Source organism: Oreochromis aureus, linkage group 19 (genome assembly GCF_013358895.1).
Source record: "Oreochromis aureus strain Israel breed Guangdong linkage group 19, ZZ_aureus, whole genome shotgun sequence".
Classification (NCBI taxonomy): domain Eukaryota; kingdom Metazoa; phylum Chordata; class Actinopteri; order Cichliformes; family Cichlidae; genus Oreochromis; species Oreochromis aureus.
The window spans coordinates 3111683-3129628 of NC_052960.1; the positions used below are offsets into that span (position 1 = coordinate 3111683).

At 39.7% G+C, this 17946-nt stretch overlaps 2 protein-coding genes across 3 annotated transcripts in view; one reads left to right on the plus strand and one right to left on the minus strand.

Moving 5' to 3' along the window:
• The window catches only part of nkx2.2a (NK2 homeobox 2a), a 106183-nt gene that overhangs the window by 53149 nt on the left and 35088 nt on the right, over window positions 1-17946 (plus strand). The gene's annotated exons all lie outside the window — the stretch shown is intronic.
• On the minus strand, window positions 2442-8118 carry pax1a (paired box 1a). Its single transcript, XM_031728073.2, has 5 exons — window positions 7814-8118; window positions 6546-7175; window positions 5427-5560; window positions 4744-4957; window positions 2442-4193 (listed from the first exon to the last, which is right to left on the minus strand). Exons 1-5 carry the CDS (start codon window positions 7815-7817, stop codon window positions 4090-4092), a joined length of 1086 nt encoding a protein of 361 aa, XP_031583933.1. The 5' UTR covers window positions 7818-8118; the 3' UTR covers window positions 2442-4089.

Sequence of the window (17946 nt, forward strand, 5' to 3'; positions counted from 1 at the left end):
TGTAATTCATGAGCGTTTCTCACACACCTGTCAAAAAATAGTGTTCTGCTCGTCAAGGACGAGGATACGCACATGTTCCAGCATTGTACACGCTTGCATGCACCATGTTTCCACGGCAAGGCAATTCATTTGAAATTTCAGACATGACTAGAAGTGCTGACACTGGCCTCCTTTCTAAAACTGAGACTTTGCCAACTTGCCACTCTCATTCTAAAAGGTTTCTCGTGTATCTTTCTTTGCTTTTTCCAAGACCTGCCATGTCGCCTGTCCTGAGATGCTCTCTTGTTGACTTTGACTCGTGCAAAGGCAGCGGAGTGAGTGAATGAATGAGTGAGTGAATGAGTGAGTGACTCCTGGCGAGCTTAGGGTAGTTTTCCCCCCTTAAAGCGAAAAGAGGACACAATGTAAAATGCCTCAAACCAAGCAAAGTGTCAAATTCATAAACTGAACTTTGGTCTCTGAAGAACCCTCCCTCCCTCCTGTACACATGGCAGACACTGATGGATTGTTACAGTTGAAGACAGCAGTGCCTGTTCTAGCTTTTTAAGGAACCTCTGTCACCGTTTCATTTCTGCTTGGATTATTAATAGGACTTTAATATCATATCCATTAGGCTCAAGGAGGCCAAGTTCCTATCCATTTCTCCAAGTATCTGTTTGAGTTTTTGGTATTTGAGAATCCTTTCAAGTCGAAGTTTTAGAGGTAAGACCCTTAAGACCAACAAGCTCAGTGCCCAGAAGTATTAAAGCCTGGGCATCTGCATACTTTTGTGGTATTACTTGCATTTTAAAGTGTATCACATTACGTGGCAAATGCATTTATCAATTTAAAGCGAGGAATCTAAGTTTTTGAAAATAAATAAATAAATGCTCATGGGTATCATTTCACATTACAGTTCAAATAGAACTAATGCAAGTAGGAATTTCTGTATGCAGCTACTGGATTCATTTGACCCGAGGCAATTACAGTCATCTGCAGATAGATCAGACTGTAAATCTTTAAAAAATACAAATTCTTTTTGACTGTTGTTTCTTTACAATAAGAAACAACATCTGAAACTAGCCCACCTGCTGCCCTTCGAGCACAGAGGGTCTGCTGAAGACGCAGTGGGGGGTATCACTTGCTGGCCTGATTGATGACCATAGGTCCCGCAGGAAGTAACCCCACCACCATGAAGGAGTATTTTGCGAACCCCAAGTGGTATCCGGGAAAACATGAACGACTCCAGTCAGGGAGCGTGTGTACTCAAAGGCCATCTTAATGTTTGGATATACTGAGTCACTTGGGATTTTGCTGCAAAAGGGGAAAAGAATCAACAGCTGCAAAATAGAGCTTATGACACCCAGATTCCAGCATGTATACCAAAACCAGCCAGTAAACGACATTAAAGTGCTTTGTATTAAGAAATCCTGGCCTTTTAAGGTCGATCATTACCAGACATTTAATATTTAACTGCTTTTGTAAAGGCCGGCAGACAGTGGCAGGGACAACTGCTGTGTCTACGCTTGATTTTGAGATTGTTGTGATTCAGAAACCGTTTTGAAAGCCCACAACAGGATCAAGCTGCATACGCTGTACCCAGCAAAAATCAGCAACACCACTATGGCAATCGAGCTGCATTCCAGTTATGCATTAATGCCCTCGAACCTTACAACAACAATATTAGAATAAAAGAAATCATAACTCGATATGAATAACAAAAAGCTATACTTATTGAAATTCATGATAAGTATTGAACTGATCCTCCCTCCAGTCAACACACTTTGAGTTAATGTGGCTGATTTTGTTCAGTTTTATCACTTTAGAATAAACAGATACAATCAATAATCCCAAAAGGTGACTGTCACCTCAGCTCAGTCAAAACATTGTCAAGTCATTACTGACCGACCTGAAAAGTTAACAGCTCGGAGCACTGGGAACGACAAAGCCACAGTTATTAAGTTTTAAGGCATGCTGATGTCAAAAAGGGGGAAGAAACACATTTAGACTATATGACAACTCATTCTAGCTGGATGTGCTGTTAAAAACCACAGAAATGCTCATTGTTACTCAGCCAAACTAAACTGGGTCTGTCACCGAAACAACACCAGTGCTCACATTCCCCCTGACCACACATCCTGCATCAGTTCCACTGGAAGTGATGCAGGTTTTACACAGGAACAACAAAGCAAATTCAAATTCGTTTTTTTAATGAAATTTATTTATTTGTTGATTTATTTTATATTACAAGTATGTATAAATTTAACATTTAAAAGAATTTTAATTTTTAAAATATTGGTTGCCCAGAAAAAAATTGGGGGGATTTTTTTTTTTTTAACATTTTGGATTTAATTAAATTAATTAATTAATTAAATGAAAGTAAAAACAAACAAGTAAGCAAATAAATACAAACACAGTGTTAATCCACTTTTACTGGTGAAATATGCAAAAGTGTGAAAATATTAACGAAAATATTTATTTCTGACCCAAAGTACAGTTAGACGTTTTGCATTGAGACAAACTAGTGCATTCATACACAACGATAAGTACCATGATAACCTGTAAGACCCTGCCTCACATAGCAGTGGGCTGGATTTGTTGAAACGCACCATAAATAGGGTCGATTGACCCCCCACACATAGAGGCCAAGCATATAAGTGAACTCATACATGACAAACGTGGTCACAAAAACCTTCAGTGGCGCACAGTGAAGTCTATTAAGCTGTGAGAAGTCTTTTCGTTAGGGCTGGTACAGTACAGCCAAACAGGTCACAGGAATAAACAGTTTACACAGAGAGAGCGGGCAGAGCCTATAGGCCTGTATGGGAAAATTCTCGTAATTTCTATGCGGGACAACAGATCCCACAGGCGGCATGTGGGTGGATTGGACTGTCAGCTGCTCTCCTGCACACACCGTTCATTAACGTGTATGATCAGCCCTCAGATTTTTATCACGGTATCAATTACAGGCCCGATAGCATCAGCCGAGGCGCCCAGCCAGTTGAGAGCTCTTTGGAAGTGTAGGCAGGTTATGCCTGTGTAAACACAGTAATTACCTTTCCCGGTAAGTAGTAGTACTAATCATTCTACCAATATAAAGAGTATAATTCCAATCAAAAAATTTTCTCATAAAAGGCAGGCTCAAACTTAATCTCTTTGTCATCGATTCAAACAGGTTACAGGTCATTAAAAGCCTCACAAAAGGCCAAACGACGATTTCACAGCCTTTTATTTCACCGCCGCCTGGAAAACGGACAACAGTAATATCTGGCAATATCTTAAAGGCCTGTGTTATCACCAATATAGCCAAAGTTAGATTTCAGGGTCGTAATGGTACGTTAAATTTCTGGTAATCAAAAGCATAATGATCAAAAAACTGGCACGAACTGGGGTGAGCCGACCATGGCACTGTCACGGGCTGAATTAAAAGAAAACTTTACTTCCGCTTCTTCATCTGATTTCCAAATCATAAACTCATCACCTAGTCCCATAAATTAGGCCTGAACCAGCTGGTGTCCTCTCTTTGATCAAAAGTGAAATGATATCAGGGCAACAACATGTGGCATTTAAGAAAAAGGCTTTATTTTTGAATATTTACAATGAAATTATAAAAATATATAATTAAAGCTTTGGCAAATATTTTACATTTAGACAATTTATATAATTTGTTCACATCGTTGAGTCACTGTAGAGTCATGGCCACAAATTCAAGATAAGATAATGATAAAAAATGGCGGATTACAGACTAGCTCTGGTTTTAGGAATAAAACATCGATGGCAGAGGAGACTTACACAATGTTTTTTGATTATTTATTTTTTTAATCCTGCAATCTGATTTGGAGAATATACTGTCCAGCAACATGAAGGGTTTCAAATGGAAAAACAAAGAAAACTATCAGCCAGTGCGGGGAAACACCGATACATCCATGCAAGCTTACATTCATATGGCCGCAGAGACCGGTAAAGCTATACTGCACTCATAATGCACGTGATCTGGCCCGTGTTTGACCGTCAGCTGCAAACAAGCCGTTAGTGTTCAGACTTACTGTCGCAGTTGTTGAAATGAGTTCATTTAAATGGTTGTGGTGACTAAGGTGTTATAATTCCCGGTTATGATGATGAGGTAGGGAGACTGAGTCCATGCACACTGTTCAAGTCTTCATGTTGCTGCTGCTGCTGCGGCTTGCTCAGGGGACTGGGTGGTTTTCTGTCTCCTGCAAAAAACAGAAGAAATATACAGTGTGCAAATTCCCATCAGGTGATTATTTGCTTCTGTAGAATGGGTCTAAAGAGAACTGTTTTACTTATGTTTAAAATCGACTTGCTTTCCTCAAACTAGGAACATTTTCAGACGTATTTCCTTAAAAAGTAAGTTTCCAATGGCTAAAATGGTCTCGGGCATCTTGGCTGGCGTGAAGTTGTCCAAGTCTGAAAGGTCAATATTTGATCATTGTCATACAGTTAGACTTTCTCTGGGATTGGGCACGTGTTTACATCCGTTACGGTCATTGCTTATTGCAAAGTGTGGGTGCGTGACAAGAGAAAGGCAGGGACAGAACCGCCTGGCCACCAGCTGAATACATTTCAAAAAGTAAAAAATAAAACAAAAACCCAACAACAACATTTAATTAAAAAAAATTAAAAGAAGTAATGATAATAATAATAATAATAATAATAATAATAATAATAATAATAATAATAATAATAATAATAATAATAATAATAATAATGATAATAATAATAATATGCCTGCCTGTCCTGTACCTTCTCGGGCCTGGTGTTTAAAGGTCATCGGGGAGTGGATTTCTCCTGCGTGCATGCTCATCCCGCTGCTTGGGTGAGACAGAGCCGGGCTTTGCGTCTGCCAGTGGTGGTGGCCCGGGGCCACGTATCCGCCTGCTGGCCCACTGTACACCCCGTACTGATTGGTTGGGGAGTAAGCACACGCCGGTACATAACTAGACAATGTCGAGGAAGGCTGTGGACAAGCAGATAAGACATGCGGAAAATAAGCACAAACACACAAAATTGACAGAACTTCTAATTGCAGGCTGTGTGACAGCGGCATGTGGCCTTCGGCAGTGGTTCTGAGAAACGGTGCTTGGTTTTTGAGTGGTTTCGAATACATGTGTTTCACTATAATTTAATTTACCATGAATACGCTAAATTAGAATATATACGCGCTACTAGATTTCCTCCATCTACCATCCACTTCAAAACTCAAAAGACTCGTTTACCCAATAAAATCCCGCCTGAACGCAAAAAGAACTCTGGATGAGCCCTTTTTACAGTTTTGCCACAGGCCTTTGTAGCAAGAGCATTTGGCATAAAGCACTTTGGACTGTTTCTTTTACAAAAAATAAATTAAAGTAATGCAAGGTGTGCATACGTGTGCAGTTTGGGTGTAGGAAGGTCACAGGCCGTGCAGTGTACCCACAGTTTTTTACCTGAGGATATTTTATGTCGGCGTCAATGGCTGACTTGTCAATCCCGTTGACTGTGTGCGCGGCTGGGAAAGCTGCTCTGTTGACACTACCCCACTCCTCCATTTTTGGTGGGTATCCCTCTGTCCCAGCAATTGCTGATTTGGAGACAGTAACTTTACGTTAAAAGTGTGTAAAAATTAAAATTTTTCAGGTTTCAGAAAATGAAAAGAGAAAACAAAGGAAAGGTAAAGAAAGGAAAATGACAGCAGTTCCATTTAACGTCATAATTATAAAAGTAGAAGAAAAGTAAACAATTTCCTCACTAACTTTTCTTGAGTATCAAACAGATTTAATTTTCAATACTGAAAAATAGTTTAAGACAGGATAAATAAAATAATTAATACAATAATAATTATAATTGCTCCAGCGCGCAACTTAATAACGAGTAATGAATAAATAAATAAATAAATAAAATAGTCTTAAAAAATAAACAGAAAAAAGCTGTTCGGTTAGAAGGCAGCAACAACAGGTCATTATAAATATTTCTCTCCATTTTAATGATTTGATTTTTTTTAGGTTTTATTACATAATAAAGTCCTACATGTTATTTTTTATACGTTTGAAAGACAGAGAAAATATTATTGCATAAGGTGGTTTTGAGGAATTTGATCGAGAAAACATATTTTTAAATAAATATATTATTATATATATTTTTTTAGTTCTACATATGTTTTGAATAAATTAAGTTGGAACACAACCGTAGCTGCGAGACCGAACAGTAGATGTAAATGAGTAAAACACCAGCAAGGCAGAGAAAAAAATATGAGTGCATGAATTATTAGGTTGGATGTAGCAGGTGGGCAAGGTGTTTGTAAATGCATCATCCCATGAAAAGGCCTATTGAGCGTGGCCTTACTACGTTCTGGCTGAATGGTGAAATAGAGGCCTGTGCACATTTTAATGGGCACATTGTCCCGTCTGTTGCCATTGCTGCTTGTACGCAGAGGTATGGAAACTAGTCGTGTGGAATTGCACAATAACCAGCTGTTCAAGTTTATTAAGCTCTTATTTGTGAGAGATAAAGTGTCGTGCATTTTGAAGCCTGGGATTTTAAGGATTATAAAGTGTCATTTTCCTCACCTGTAGGATCCATGAAGGCTCGTATTCCGAGGATGTTACTGACGGTGTGTGCAGAAGGCCAGGCCCTGGAAATGCTCACATGTCCAGCCGTCACTGGTACTCCAGGAGGGCTGCCCATTTTAGTGCTAGTGGGTGACATAGTGTTGGGGTAGGAATAAGGGTATATGTGGTTGTAGGGGAGGCCGGCCTGCGCGGAGGCTTGCTTGGTGCTTTCATACTGGTTAGGCTGGGAGAGATTTCCAATCTTGTTACGTAAAATCCTGCTGATCGAGCTAACCGACGGGACATTGTACTTGTCACAAACACCATCAGCCAAAAGCCTGTCCCGGATCTCCCAGGCAAAGATCCCGGGGTCATTTTGTTTGTATTCCCTGATGTTTTTCACCACGTTCGGCGTCGTGACCCGGGGTTTGCTTCCACCGATGGCACCGGGTAGTATGGAGCCAGTCTCGTTGTACCTCGCTAAAATCTTGCTCACGCAGCCGTGGGAAACTCGGAGTTGCCTGCTTATATCACAGGGTCTAATCCCGAGCTGAGCCAGCTCTACAATTCTTAACCGTATGGCGTTAGGTAGGGGTCGGCCGTTGACGAACACACCGCCTAGTTGGTTCACCTCTCCATAGGTTTGCTCTGCAGGAAAAGAGAAAGATACGAGTTACGTGTTGTCACTCTTTGAGGTGAGTCCACTGATATGATCAAAGAAAATGTTACAGCGTGTTTTGTCATTGCATTTATTCTGACACATATTCAATTAAGAGAAAAAAAAGTGAGAGGCAAACGCATTTTAAAATGCTCAGCTGAGACCCTTTGATGCAGTTCAGTTATAATTCACGTCATAAACCGAGGTCATAAAGTTGGTGGCTGGTTAGCCTTTACTTTGCAACTATACAAAGTATATAAAGTGTTTGGCTGGGATTAGCCTCCAATACCCCTGCACACACAACAAAAACATAAAAGATGGCGAGCTCGAAGAATACAAACAAGTGAGCGCTTCAAAGAAACGCTTCTCGCTGGATAATTGGTTCTGTGGTTAAGTTTACGATTTAAAGCTTTAAACAGGCTGTCATTCCTGCTCAGCAGTGCTGGAAAAAATCCTCCAAGGAATAAACTTGTTCTCCAAAATGTTTTTTTTTTTTTTCATTTGCACATTATCTGAACTTGGAGAAGGGGGAAAAGTTGCTTAATTCTCTTTTTACGCAGGCGTGCTGAGTTTGGATACGCTTCTATAAGCTCCATGTCATTGAAGCATGCAGACGGTAAGGGCTTACCCATTTGCCTATATGTTTCGAGATGCTTGGAAATAAAGGTGTCCTTTCAAATGGCTGAATGCGCCGAGCGAAGTCAGAGAACGAAAGGGAACGGGAGGAATGAGCCCCAGAAGAGAAAACGTAGACCTTTTTAAAATCCTCCGAAAGCAGCGTGCCCGCTTCTTTTTGGAAGCAAGTGCCTGCAAGGTACAATAGCGCCAAAGTGATCTTCATCCGATATATGCAATTTAGAGTTATCCCGGGGAGTCCGGAGCCTGCTGGAATTAATTTGGAGCGTCCTTCAAGCCTCGCTGTTATACGCCGAGCCTCTGCTTTGGTTTCATTGGTCGTCCTGCGCTGGAAATGCTCTCAGCCAATACAAACCCCATCCGGTTTAGAGCTGCGCAGCCTACTGACGGTTTTGCATAGAGGGAAGTGGAGACAGGGAAACATTTCATCCACCGTTTCTGGTAAGGACTTGTAATATGGGAGATGTAATAAGCGGGATGACAGTAGAGGTGTAACCTTGCTGAACTCGTTGCAAGTAATTTCAGGTCTAAAATGAAGTAGAGCCATTTTTAAGGCATGTATTAATATCGATAACGCACGTACTTCAGTTTTAATAAATGTATTTTACTCTCTTGAACGTTACAGTGTAATTGTATTCATTTAACTGAAACTGCATCAAATTTGAATGCATGAAACCAGTGACGCGTGTTTATAACAGGGAATGTGTTTTTTTTTGTTTGTTTGTTTTTTTTAAATGAACCCCAAAATCTCAAATTATTCTTTTAGAAGATCAGATTTGACACTTTTACAGTTTGTAGAGACTTCATTTCTATCTTTTGAGATAAAACGGTTTTGCTTACTTACGCCAACAATTTTTTTTTTCTTTATATGGTATATAATAAATGGGCTGACTGAGCAGCTCTGGAGTATTTAAAGGCATTATCCTGCAGAACCGACTCCTTTAGACACCACGGCGGGAGGAAACTTGCACACTTCCAGCCCGAGTCTTTTTATAAGCCAGTGTTAAGGCATCAAACATGGGAAGGGCCTCGTGTAATCGATACCTCTGTAGATCCCAGACTATGGCTTATCGACTGGATTCCACAGACATACATTATCACAGCATGTTTTCGGAGTTTCCTGTGCAGGTTTAGAAGGTATCGTTTATAAGCTCGCAAAATGTTACTTGTAAAACTTAACAGTCGACCCAATGGTAACAAGGTGTAGTGTCCCCCCCACCAATCCTCACACACAAGCACGCACGCACGCACGCACATAACCGGCCCAACCCCTCTCCTCTCTGTCTCCTGACCATTTCACCATCCAAGGCTGGAAGCAGGACACATGGAAAGCATCACGTTAGGTCAGAGGAATAGAGTCAGGGGGCTGGAGAAGATCGCCTGAAAGCTTGATACCTGCCACGGACACGTTTGGTTTTACTGTGGACTTTGTCTGGAGACCAAGCGACCAGATATCACAAGTCCACATGCTGCATTTCTGCATTTGCAGGTTGCAGAGCGGTGATACTGGACAAACATGAGGAAGCATCAGTTGTGTTCGTTGTTGAGTATAAATTATATTTAAAAATTGTTTTTATTATTATTATTATTATTATTATTATTATTATTATTATTATCATTATTATTATTATTATCCTTTCTCCGCCAGTGCCCGGCTGGCAGGACTCCCCTCATCTGGACAGTGTAGGAACTGCACCGGTTCCCTCAGCACACCGCCTCTGCCTCCGTCTTTGAGTTGGGCACTTTTTAAAAATCAGTTTCTGAATGTTGCATGGAAACAAAATATCCAATTAAGCGGCATCGATTAAAACCTTACATTTGCATTTTTTAATTTGCTACACTGATGAGTCAGCTTTATTCTTGGATACATTTACGCAGACTTTATAACACTTTTTGCGTTTTTTTTCTCCTCGGCTGACGTTAAACAGCGCTTCAGGATTTTGTTTCCTGAATAATTGCACCACGTGCATCAGTATTTATTTGGAAATACTGATAAATAATACGTTCATTTTGAAAAGTAAAAAAATAAATAAAAAACTTTGAATACCGGAATATGAATGCTGTATCACATGCACAGCCTCCACTGTACTGCATTTTTGTTTGTTTTTTTTGTTTTTTTATTATCTAGCGTTTGTCTCTGTGAGATATATATATTTATTTTCCAGTCTTGGAAATTTCTTTCTTGGCTTGCGAGCTTCTCATTTCTCAAATTCAGATGGTTAAAATGATACTGAAGTCAGAAATACGCACGGGAGTAATCTGATTTTCTGCGGCGTGAATCCAGGATGGGTCAGTTAGATAATAGTCTTCTAGGTCGAGGTCGGTGGGTCTGGCTGTACTACAGGAATAAACGAGATTTGACAAAATTATTTGAATTATTTGTAGCCTGTGTTAATGTGTTAGACCGCAGCTGGTGCAGGTCTACATTTTGCACGCATGTCAGGTGTACGTTGAACCGTCTGACTTTGTCAAGTGTGACAAAACAAAGCAACCTTGAACCGCCCCCACTTTTTTTTCAGGAGTCACATTGTATCATGTGTATTCATAAAATACATGCCCACATAAATAAATAAACCCCAAAAGTGCTGTTTAAAATCCAATATTTAATTTTAGATCTATTGATTACTGGATTTTTCTCGATAGCACAAACTGAATTTTTTACTCAACGTACTTTGAGGAGCAGTTTGCCCGTGAATACCGTGACAGGTGCGTGGATATTTTCAGATAATGGGGATAATTTGAAGAACAGCAACAAAATTCACGTTATTAAATTCTGTGAAAAAGCAGCTTTTAGTAGCTGTGTGTGTTTACCTTAATTTGCATTCTAGTTCATGCAGTGCGTATGACGAAACTGCAACGTGCAGCATTAATGCATCTAAAGCAGGCTTTTACTGTGAAGAAAAAAAAATAGATCCGTAGATTAGATATCTTTCCACGGGAAAATTATTAAATGTATTTAAAAACGATTAGCCTGTATTAAATCCTGCTGAAAAAAAGTCAGCCTCTGTTCAGTCTCTTTTTATGCCACCCGTACGTGATGACTTGGGTGTGAGAAAACTTAATTTCATTTAGACCTGCCTTTCGTTTAAACAGGCCTCATTGCATTATTGCAAATGTTCTCAAATTTAACTTGTTTCTCTGTGAAATAATTTATCATTAATATTTGATTACCTGCGAGCATATATAAAATAAAATGAAACAAAAAGAAAGTACAAAGGTCTCCAGGGTGTACATTCTTCCTCCAAATCGCTTTTAGATCAAACGCAAGTTAACTCATCCAACTGACACATGACACCCGTAAGGTGCAGCGACCCCGGTCGGTAAATATTGATGTTGGTTTTAAGTGGCATCAAAGGATTCGCTTCCTCGGGTGTGCTTTGTCTTTAAAGTTTTAAGGTGAATTTAAAGTTCTATTTTTCATTGTCTTAAAGGGGCCTAAAAGTGTTGGAGTATGGTTTGCGTGTGTGTGCGTTGGAATTTAGTGATCTGTCGGAAGCTGTTGTACAATTGTACTCCTTTGTAAATGGGGGGAAAAGCGGAAATTAATGAAGAATACCTACATGCATTTTTGTGTGCATGCACAGTAATGCCTCTGTGCAAGTCTAACACAACCCAGCCCTCCTACTGGCTTCTTGGAGTGAACAAAAATGCAAACACATTTACGTGATGAGTACGTGATGTTTACATTTACCCTAAAAAGTGTGCCACTTTCTCATCTCTCACCAGGTGCCAGGACCCCCTATCACGCCACCTATAGACACCCCTGCCTTTCCCATTTCAACAAAATCTGTGGGCTATATTTTTTGACATGGTTTCAATTTTCTTTCCACAACCGAGTGAACCATATTGTTTTATTGAAGAGCTTTTTTGTGTGTCTACGGTTTTGATTTAGTGTTTGTGAGTTTAGTGATCTCAGCCCTAAATATGGAAATTATTAGTCAGGGTCCAGCCTGCTCGCTTTTAGCACACCAGGAAGACAAGACTGCAAGTTTAAAGCAAAGTGTCAGAGAAAGTCCTGAACAGAAAAAATAAATAGGCACCCTTTGTTTTTTAAATTAATTAATTTATCTTGTTCATATTTGTGCATGTTGTTGTTGTTTGTTCTGGTTCCATAAAAGTTTTAACTCAACATTTGCATCTTTTTCAAAATATCACTTGCGTGTGATTAAGAATGTTTTTAGCCTTTCACAGGTTCTGTGTGGCAAAAAGCCCTTTTTGCTCATTATAGGAAAAAGGGAGAAATCAATGTTTTTCTGTTGAAAGCCAACGAAGCTCAACCTGTAAAGAAACACACAGATTCCTTGGTAAAGTATCCCCCTCCTTTACAAAATAAAGTTTGTCCATTCCTATCTGATCTAGAGGCGGTGATGTGTAGTTTCTTTGTGCTCCTGCTGGTGAAGTTCTGCTAAAAGGAGGCTTGGAAGGCAGCAAGCTCAGTTCTTTTATAGCCGCAAGACCCACTCTGAGCTGCAGAAGACGCCTAATGAGGGTGTGCAGCAGTGCCATGTGAGACATGCCAGCTTTTACCAGGCTGGATAATTGCTCGTGACCTTCACTAAACACGTCTCAAGTGTCTGTGTATTCTGAACGTACTTCTAATTGTTACATTGAGGGCGATGTCTTAGGATTACACATTAATTGTGAGTGTTTTTGGATGGAAGCCCGGGAAAGTCAAATGTTTTAATTCTGTTTACAATGGGGAGGTGCATTTGTAGCTTCATTTGATGGCATTTATGCTTGAATTAAATGAGCTATGGATGCTTTCTGCTTGTAGTTTACACATCTCAGTGACTATAAAGCCTACCAAAACTTTTCAATTAGTACGTCTTAACGAGCTATTTTCTTTTTCTTACTTACTCCACAAGTATGTCATTTTCCTATGGAAAGAGTTCCTTCTGAAATAGGTGGGCTGAATTTGTTTTCATGCCACTGCTTGTCGTCAGTAACTCATACCAACCCCTAACAGCCCTGCTGCATGTCAGGGACAAACTTGGTCTTCATTAAACTGGAAATTATAGGAAACAACTAAAAATACAAAGAAACTAGTGAAAGTATTAAAGAAATCACATATTTTAAAAACTGACTCATCTGAGCTCTCAGTGCAAGTTTATTTACAAAATTATTTACTCAAAATTTCACTACAGGTAAACATTTTACCTTTTTAATATGACCCACCACTTAACATCAGTAGCAGTCAGTACGGCACAGGACACACAATAAAAACTATACCTGGGTCTTCATTACACTGGGACAGAGCTCAAGTTACTGGAGTTATCTCTAATAAATCTGTTTTTATTTATTCTGTCTTATTAAGTTAAAAGAAGTTAAAAATGTTGAGCTAACAGAGACAATGTAGCATTAATATTTGATTTGTGTTGGCAACTTAAAATCGTCTTGGCTCGAGTGTCAAGCAAAGATGGATCTTTATGGAAAGCGACGCTTTAAGCAAAAAGAAACGCTGACAGTGTTTCTAAACAGCCTCTTTAGATGCCACAGCGGCATTCATACGTAATGGAGAATTTATATTTAGGTAAGATTAAACTGTAAGCCGTCGACTTCCTTGTTGTAGCAGCTGCGTTTTCTGGAAGACTATAATTTGAATGCAGAATAGTAATTTCTCTGGATATGAAAAGGTGCCTGTGTTTATTGTGGTGTTTTTAATTAAGATAGAGCACATTACTTCTAAAAAAGAAGCCATAAGATGACAATCTGCTTGGCCAAAGATAACTTTGCTCAACAGCATATCCATGGTAAGCATCTGCTAACAAACTAATGAAGATGTGACCAGATATGGCTTCAAATTACTTACAGAAAGATCAAGAGGTCAAACTTTGACCTCTTGTATTAGTGTATCACACTAATGCCAGAAATGATAGCGTGCAGACAATACATAACTATAATAAATGGCCTGTATTTGTATAGTGCTTTACTAGTCCCTAAGGACCCCAAAGCGCTTTACACATCCACCCATTCACACACTGGTGATGGCAAGCTACGTTGTAGCCACAGCCACCCTGGGGCGCACTGACAGAGGCGAGGCTGCCGGACACTGGCGCCACCGGGCCCTCTGACCACCACCAGTAGGCAACGGGTGAAGTGTCTTGCCCGGACACAACGACCGAAACTGTCCAAGCCGGGGCTCGAACCGGCAACCTTCTGATTACAAGGCGAACTCCCAACTCTTGAGCCACAATCGTCCCCGATTGATAATATAGTCTGTTGTTTATTTGTGCATCTGTTTCTGTCTCTTTGGAAACCATTCAGCTGTATTTCCTTTTGGGGCAGAAATATTTGGTGTGACTTTGTGCAGAGTCATTAGAGACCACAGTCTCACTCCGATGTTTCATCTCACACAGCTATACGATAATAAAGCAGAGTGAAGGGCTCCCTCTGTGTGCATAAGCAAAGTAGTGATGATTGTTGAAGGAGTGAAACTCTTGGGTGTACAGTTTGATGCTGCTGTGTCCACTCACGTATGCCCTCAGGGTTTACAGGGTAGAGCTGTTGTTCTGTTTTTGGTGATAGAGTTGTTCAAACGGTCTAAAACACCTGCAGGAACCAAATTCAAACAGCTATTTAAACAATATAGACAAATATAAAAAATGGCAAAAATCTTTTTAATGGGATTTGTTTTCTGACAGAGTTCCAAAAGCGCTCATTTGATTTGTTACTACATCATTAACACTCACGCTCAGTCTGTCCAGTCTGTTCTGCCATAAAACTTTTCTAGGCATTGTTTTATGCACCTTGTACTCCCATGTATGGTTTTTGTTTGCAAGTGGGGCTTTGCTTGGCTGGATCTGTTGTCAATTAAGGAGGAGCCTTAATTACTTTTGGAGCACTTGAGACTGTATCCATGGCTGCTGCTGATTCATGCCTGCCCTACTTGGAAATCAGCCCAGGGAGTCAAAAACACTGGGTCACATGTGGAAACTGACATTAACCTTGTATGTTGAATCCACAGTACTGCTGTAATGTTTACGATTAGCTTTTAACCTTTTTATTTTGTTCTTTGTGTTCTCAGATGAAAGCTTTGCTCAGCTAGAGCATTAGGATATCTGAAATTAAAGCAATGATAATTATCACCTCAAATGACCCTCTTTTGAGCTGTAAATCCAGTCAATTGTTGGGATTGCAGCTGCGCCAAAAATCTGTGCTTCTAAGTTTAAGAATGCCAGATCCATAATGGAAAATTCTGAAAAGGGACATTCAAGGTCTTCTATCGAATGCAGTGTGATGTTGTTTTCCGCCAAACCAGAAATCAAGGCCTTGGACGGGCCTTTTTTATGTCAGGGATAGGGGTACTGTATCATTTCTGACAGTTGCTCCTTTTAAGATTAATGGGCTTATGAGAACCGTGTGTCTTCTTCCAAAAGCCAAGCTCAGTGTCAGTCAATGTTACCAGCATGATCATGTTGTCCTGACAAAAAGAAATCCCAAAGACAGATTGAATATTGGTGTCACAACACTGGGCAATCAGAATCTGTGTTTTGAAGGGTGTAGGAGCACACACGATTGGGGGGTGGTAGTTACTAGGTCTTATTTTATAATTGTCACAAAAACTAAAGTCATGAATTTACTAATATGTGAATCCTAAGTGACACAGGTCTTCTTCCCTTCAAAATAGTTTATGGAGGTGCAGGGATCTCTCCTTGTACTCTATCAGTTCACTGACCTCACTGAACCACAGCCAGATGCTCATAAATACGTTCCCTTATTTCTACCCTTGTGTGGATGCCAGTTGGGCTGGGAAGTGGGTTTGTTTTGGGAGTTCTCAGTATTTTTCAGCCAGGGCATGCTTTCACGTTTCTAATAAGAGAACTGTGCTGACTTCCTGAAATGCATATGCATTCCTACTTGTGGTCGTCTGTCATGGTGGTGATCTGTTGAAAGCTACCAAACCCGAGTCCAGTGTCAGTATAATGAGGACTTGTTTGTCCCAGCACTTGAGGATTTATCAGTGGACGTCTCTCCTCCACGAATTGTGGTGCCGTACTGCAGGAGTCGACATTCAGCAGAGCAAATGTGAAAACTGACTCCAGTCTGGGTAAGTGAGGAGTTAAGTCTGCGTCAAACCATGTCAGAAACTCAACCCACATGATTGTTTTTTGGTCACATCTGGACACATTGCTTGTAGAAAATGCGTGTGTAGCGTTTAGTATGCAGGAATCCCTTATGTCCCTTACTAATTTTCCATATTCTAAAGCTAATTATGTGACATTAACATGTTTATCATGCTGAGTAAAAAACAAATTGAAAAAAAAGAAGATCAGGCTTATGAGTGGAGATCACTTCAACCTAAAAGGAGTGAGTGAACTTAGCTCACTCATGCTGGTGGTGAAATGTCTGACATGTTTGTACTGAGTAGGGACAGACAGGCCTGCAACCAAGCCTGGACTTGCTGGCCAAGAAAAAGCCCCTCATAGCTCCCCCATTTTCCTCAACATGCCCCTTCCTGAATGAATGTGCTGCCTAGCTTTGCCTGTTTAGTCACTGCATGCACAATAATGAGCAAGCATGCAAAAATATGCACATAAGAGTGCATATAAACTATGATGCATGTGCAATTCTGTGTTTATAAAGCAGTAATGCAGTAAAGACGTAACGCTGTGTGATTTGTACATAACACACTACAATGACTATTTCAAATCCATATTTGATTGAAAATAGGTTTGGAAATATATTGTAAAATATGCACTTGTTTTTAATGTGTTACTAACACACGTGTTATAAATAAATGCTTTTAAAAAGCCATCTCACCACTCACCACCATTTATTTTGTAAAAAACCCGCCTGAGCCTGTCTGATGTAAAGCTGGGAAAGTTGTTTCAGAAGTTTTAAAGAAATCTCTGTATGCAAGGTTCAAGTTAAGAAGCATGCAGGTCTGCTTCACACACAGACATAATCATGTAGTGGAAAATATTATGTGGGGGGTATCGATACATAAAATGTTTATCATTCAAAGTTAAAAAAGGAAAAAAGCTTGAAATGTTGACAAACAATGGAGGCACATTTTCATCTTTTTACAGCCAAGGCCTTTTGTTTTTTAGCAAGACAATGCCAAACCATGTTCGGCATTTCTAAGCAAGGGGAATGTCCAACGATTGAAATCAAACTGACATGCAACTGAAATTTTGTGTCCAGCAAAACCAAGAAAGCATTTTACTTACTTAAATAAAAATAAGAATAATTCTTCTCTGTTTTCAGAAACTTACAAAGTGTAGCAAAAAATCAAAACAAACAACAAAACAAACAAAAAAACAAAACAGAGAAATGATCCGATGAATTGGGAATGTTTCATCATTATTGAAATGTGTTGAGCCCTGGTGCCCTGTGCCTTTCACCCAAAGACAGCTGAGATAAGCTTCAGCTCCCCTGCAACCCTGAATTTAAAATAATGGTTAAGAAAATAAATGGATGGATGTGTTGGAAGAAAAAATATTGGTAAAAACATTTTTTTTAATCCCAAAAAGTGCAATTTTTTAAAGTAATTATATAAGGCCACTGAGACAGCTGAAAGGATAAACAGTGTAGCTGAATTACTAATTATTTGTGGCAACAGCCACGAGGAAGATCATGATTTGTGTCAATATACTGTCGAGATCAGCTGTAATAATGATGGTATGTGTGGCGGAGCCCACATGTGATGATGTTATTTGTTGGAACAACTTTGGAAAATGTAAAATGGAAAACCGCGATTGCTCAATGCAGTGTTGATGTAACCATATTTGAACTGTGTACACCCATATTCAGCTAATTATGGGCTTGGTCAGAGATCACATTGAGCTTCCTAGAAGACTCACGGTGTTACGAGATGTCAAGGAGAACTTCATCCAGTCTAATTAGAGGACATTTAGCCTCCACAGACATTTGCTGCATACGGAAATTATTGGTGCCATTATCGTGCAAACACTGTCGCTCTGGTAGTTTGATCCACTAAAGACAATTTATTCAAGATGATGAATTAAGTTTCATGCTGTTTAGTGTTATTTTAAAAGGTTTTAGTTGTCACAGAACAATTGTCAATGGAAATTCTGAAAGAGTGGAAACTTGTTGTCAACAACTGTGTTGATAAATCAAAGCCTCTCTGGTCTAATACATGATACAATTATCTAAACTGAGAGG

Coding starts and splice junctions, on each gene's coding strand:
- pax1a (XM_031728073.2), bottom strand. Junction 5,561..6,545: donor AGCCTTCATGGATCCTACAG/GTGAGGAAAATG, acceptor TCTCCAAATCAG/CAATTGCTGGGACAGAGGGA. Junction 4,958..5,426: donor CCGACATAAAATATCCTCAG/GTAAAAAACTGT, acceptor GCTTGTCCACAG/CCTTCCTCGACATTGTCTAG.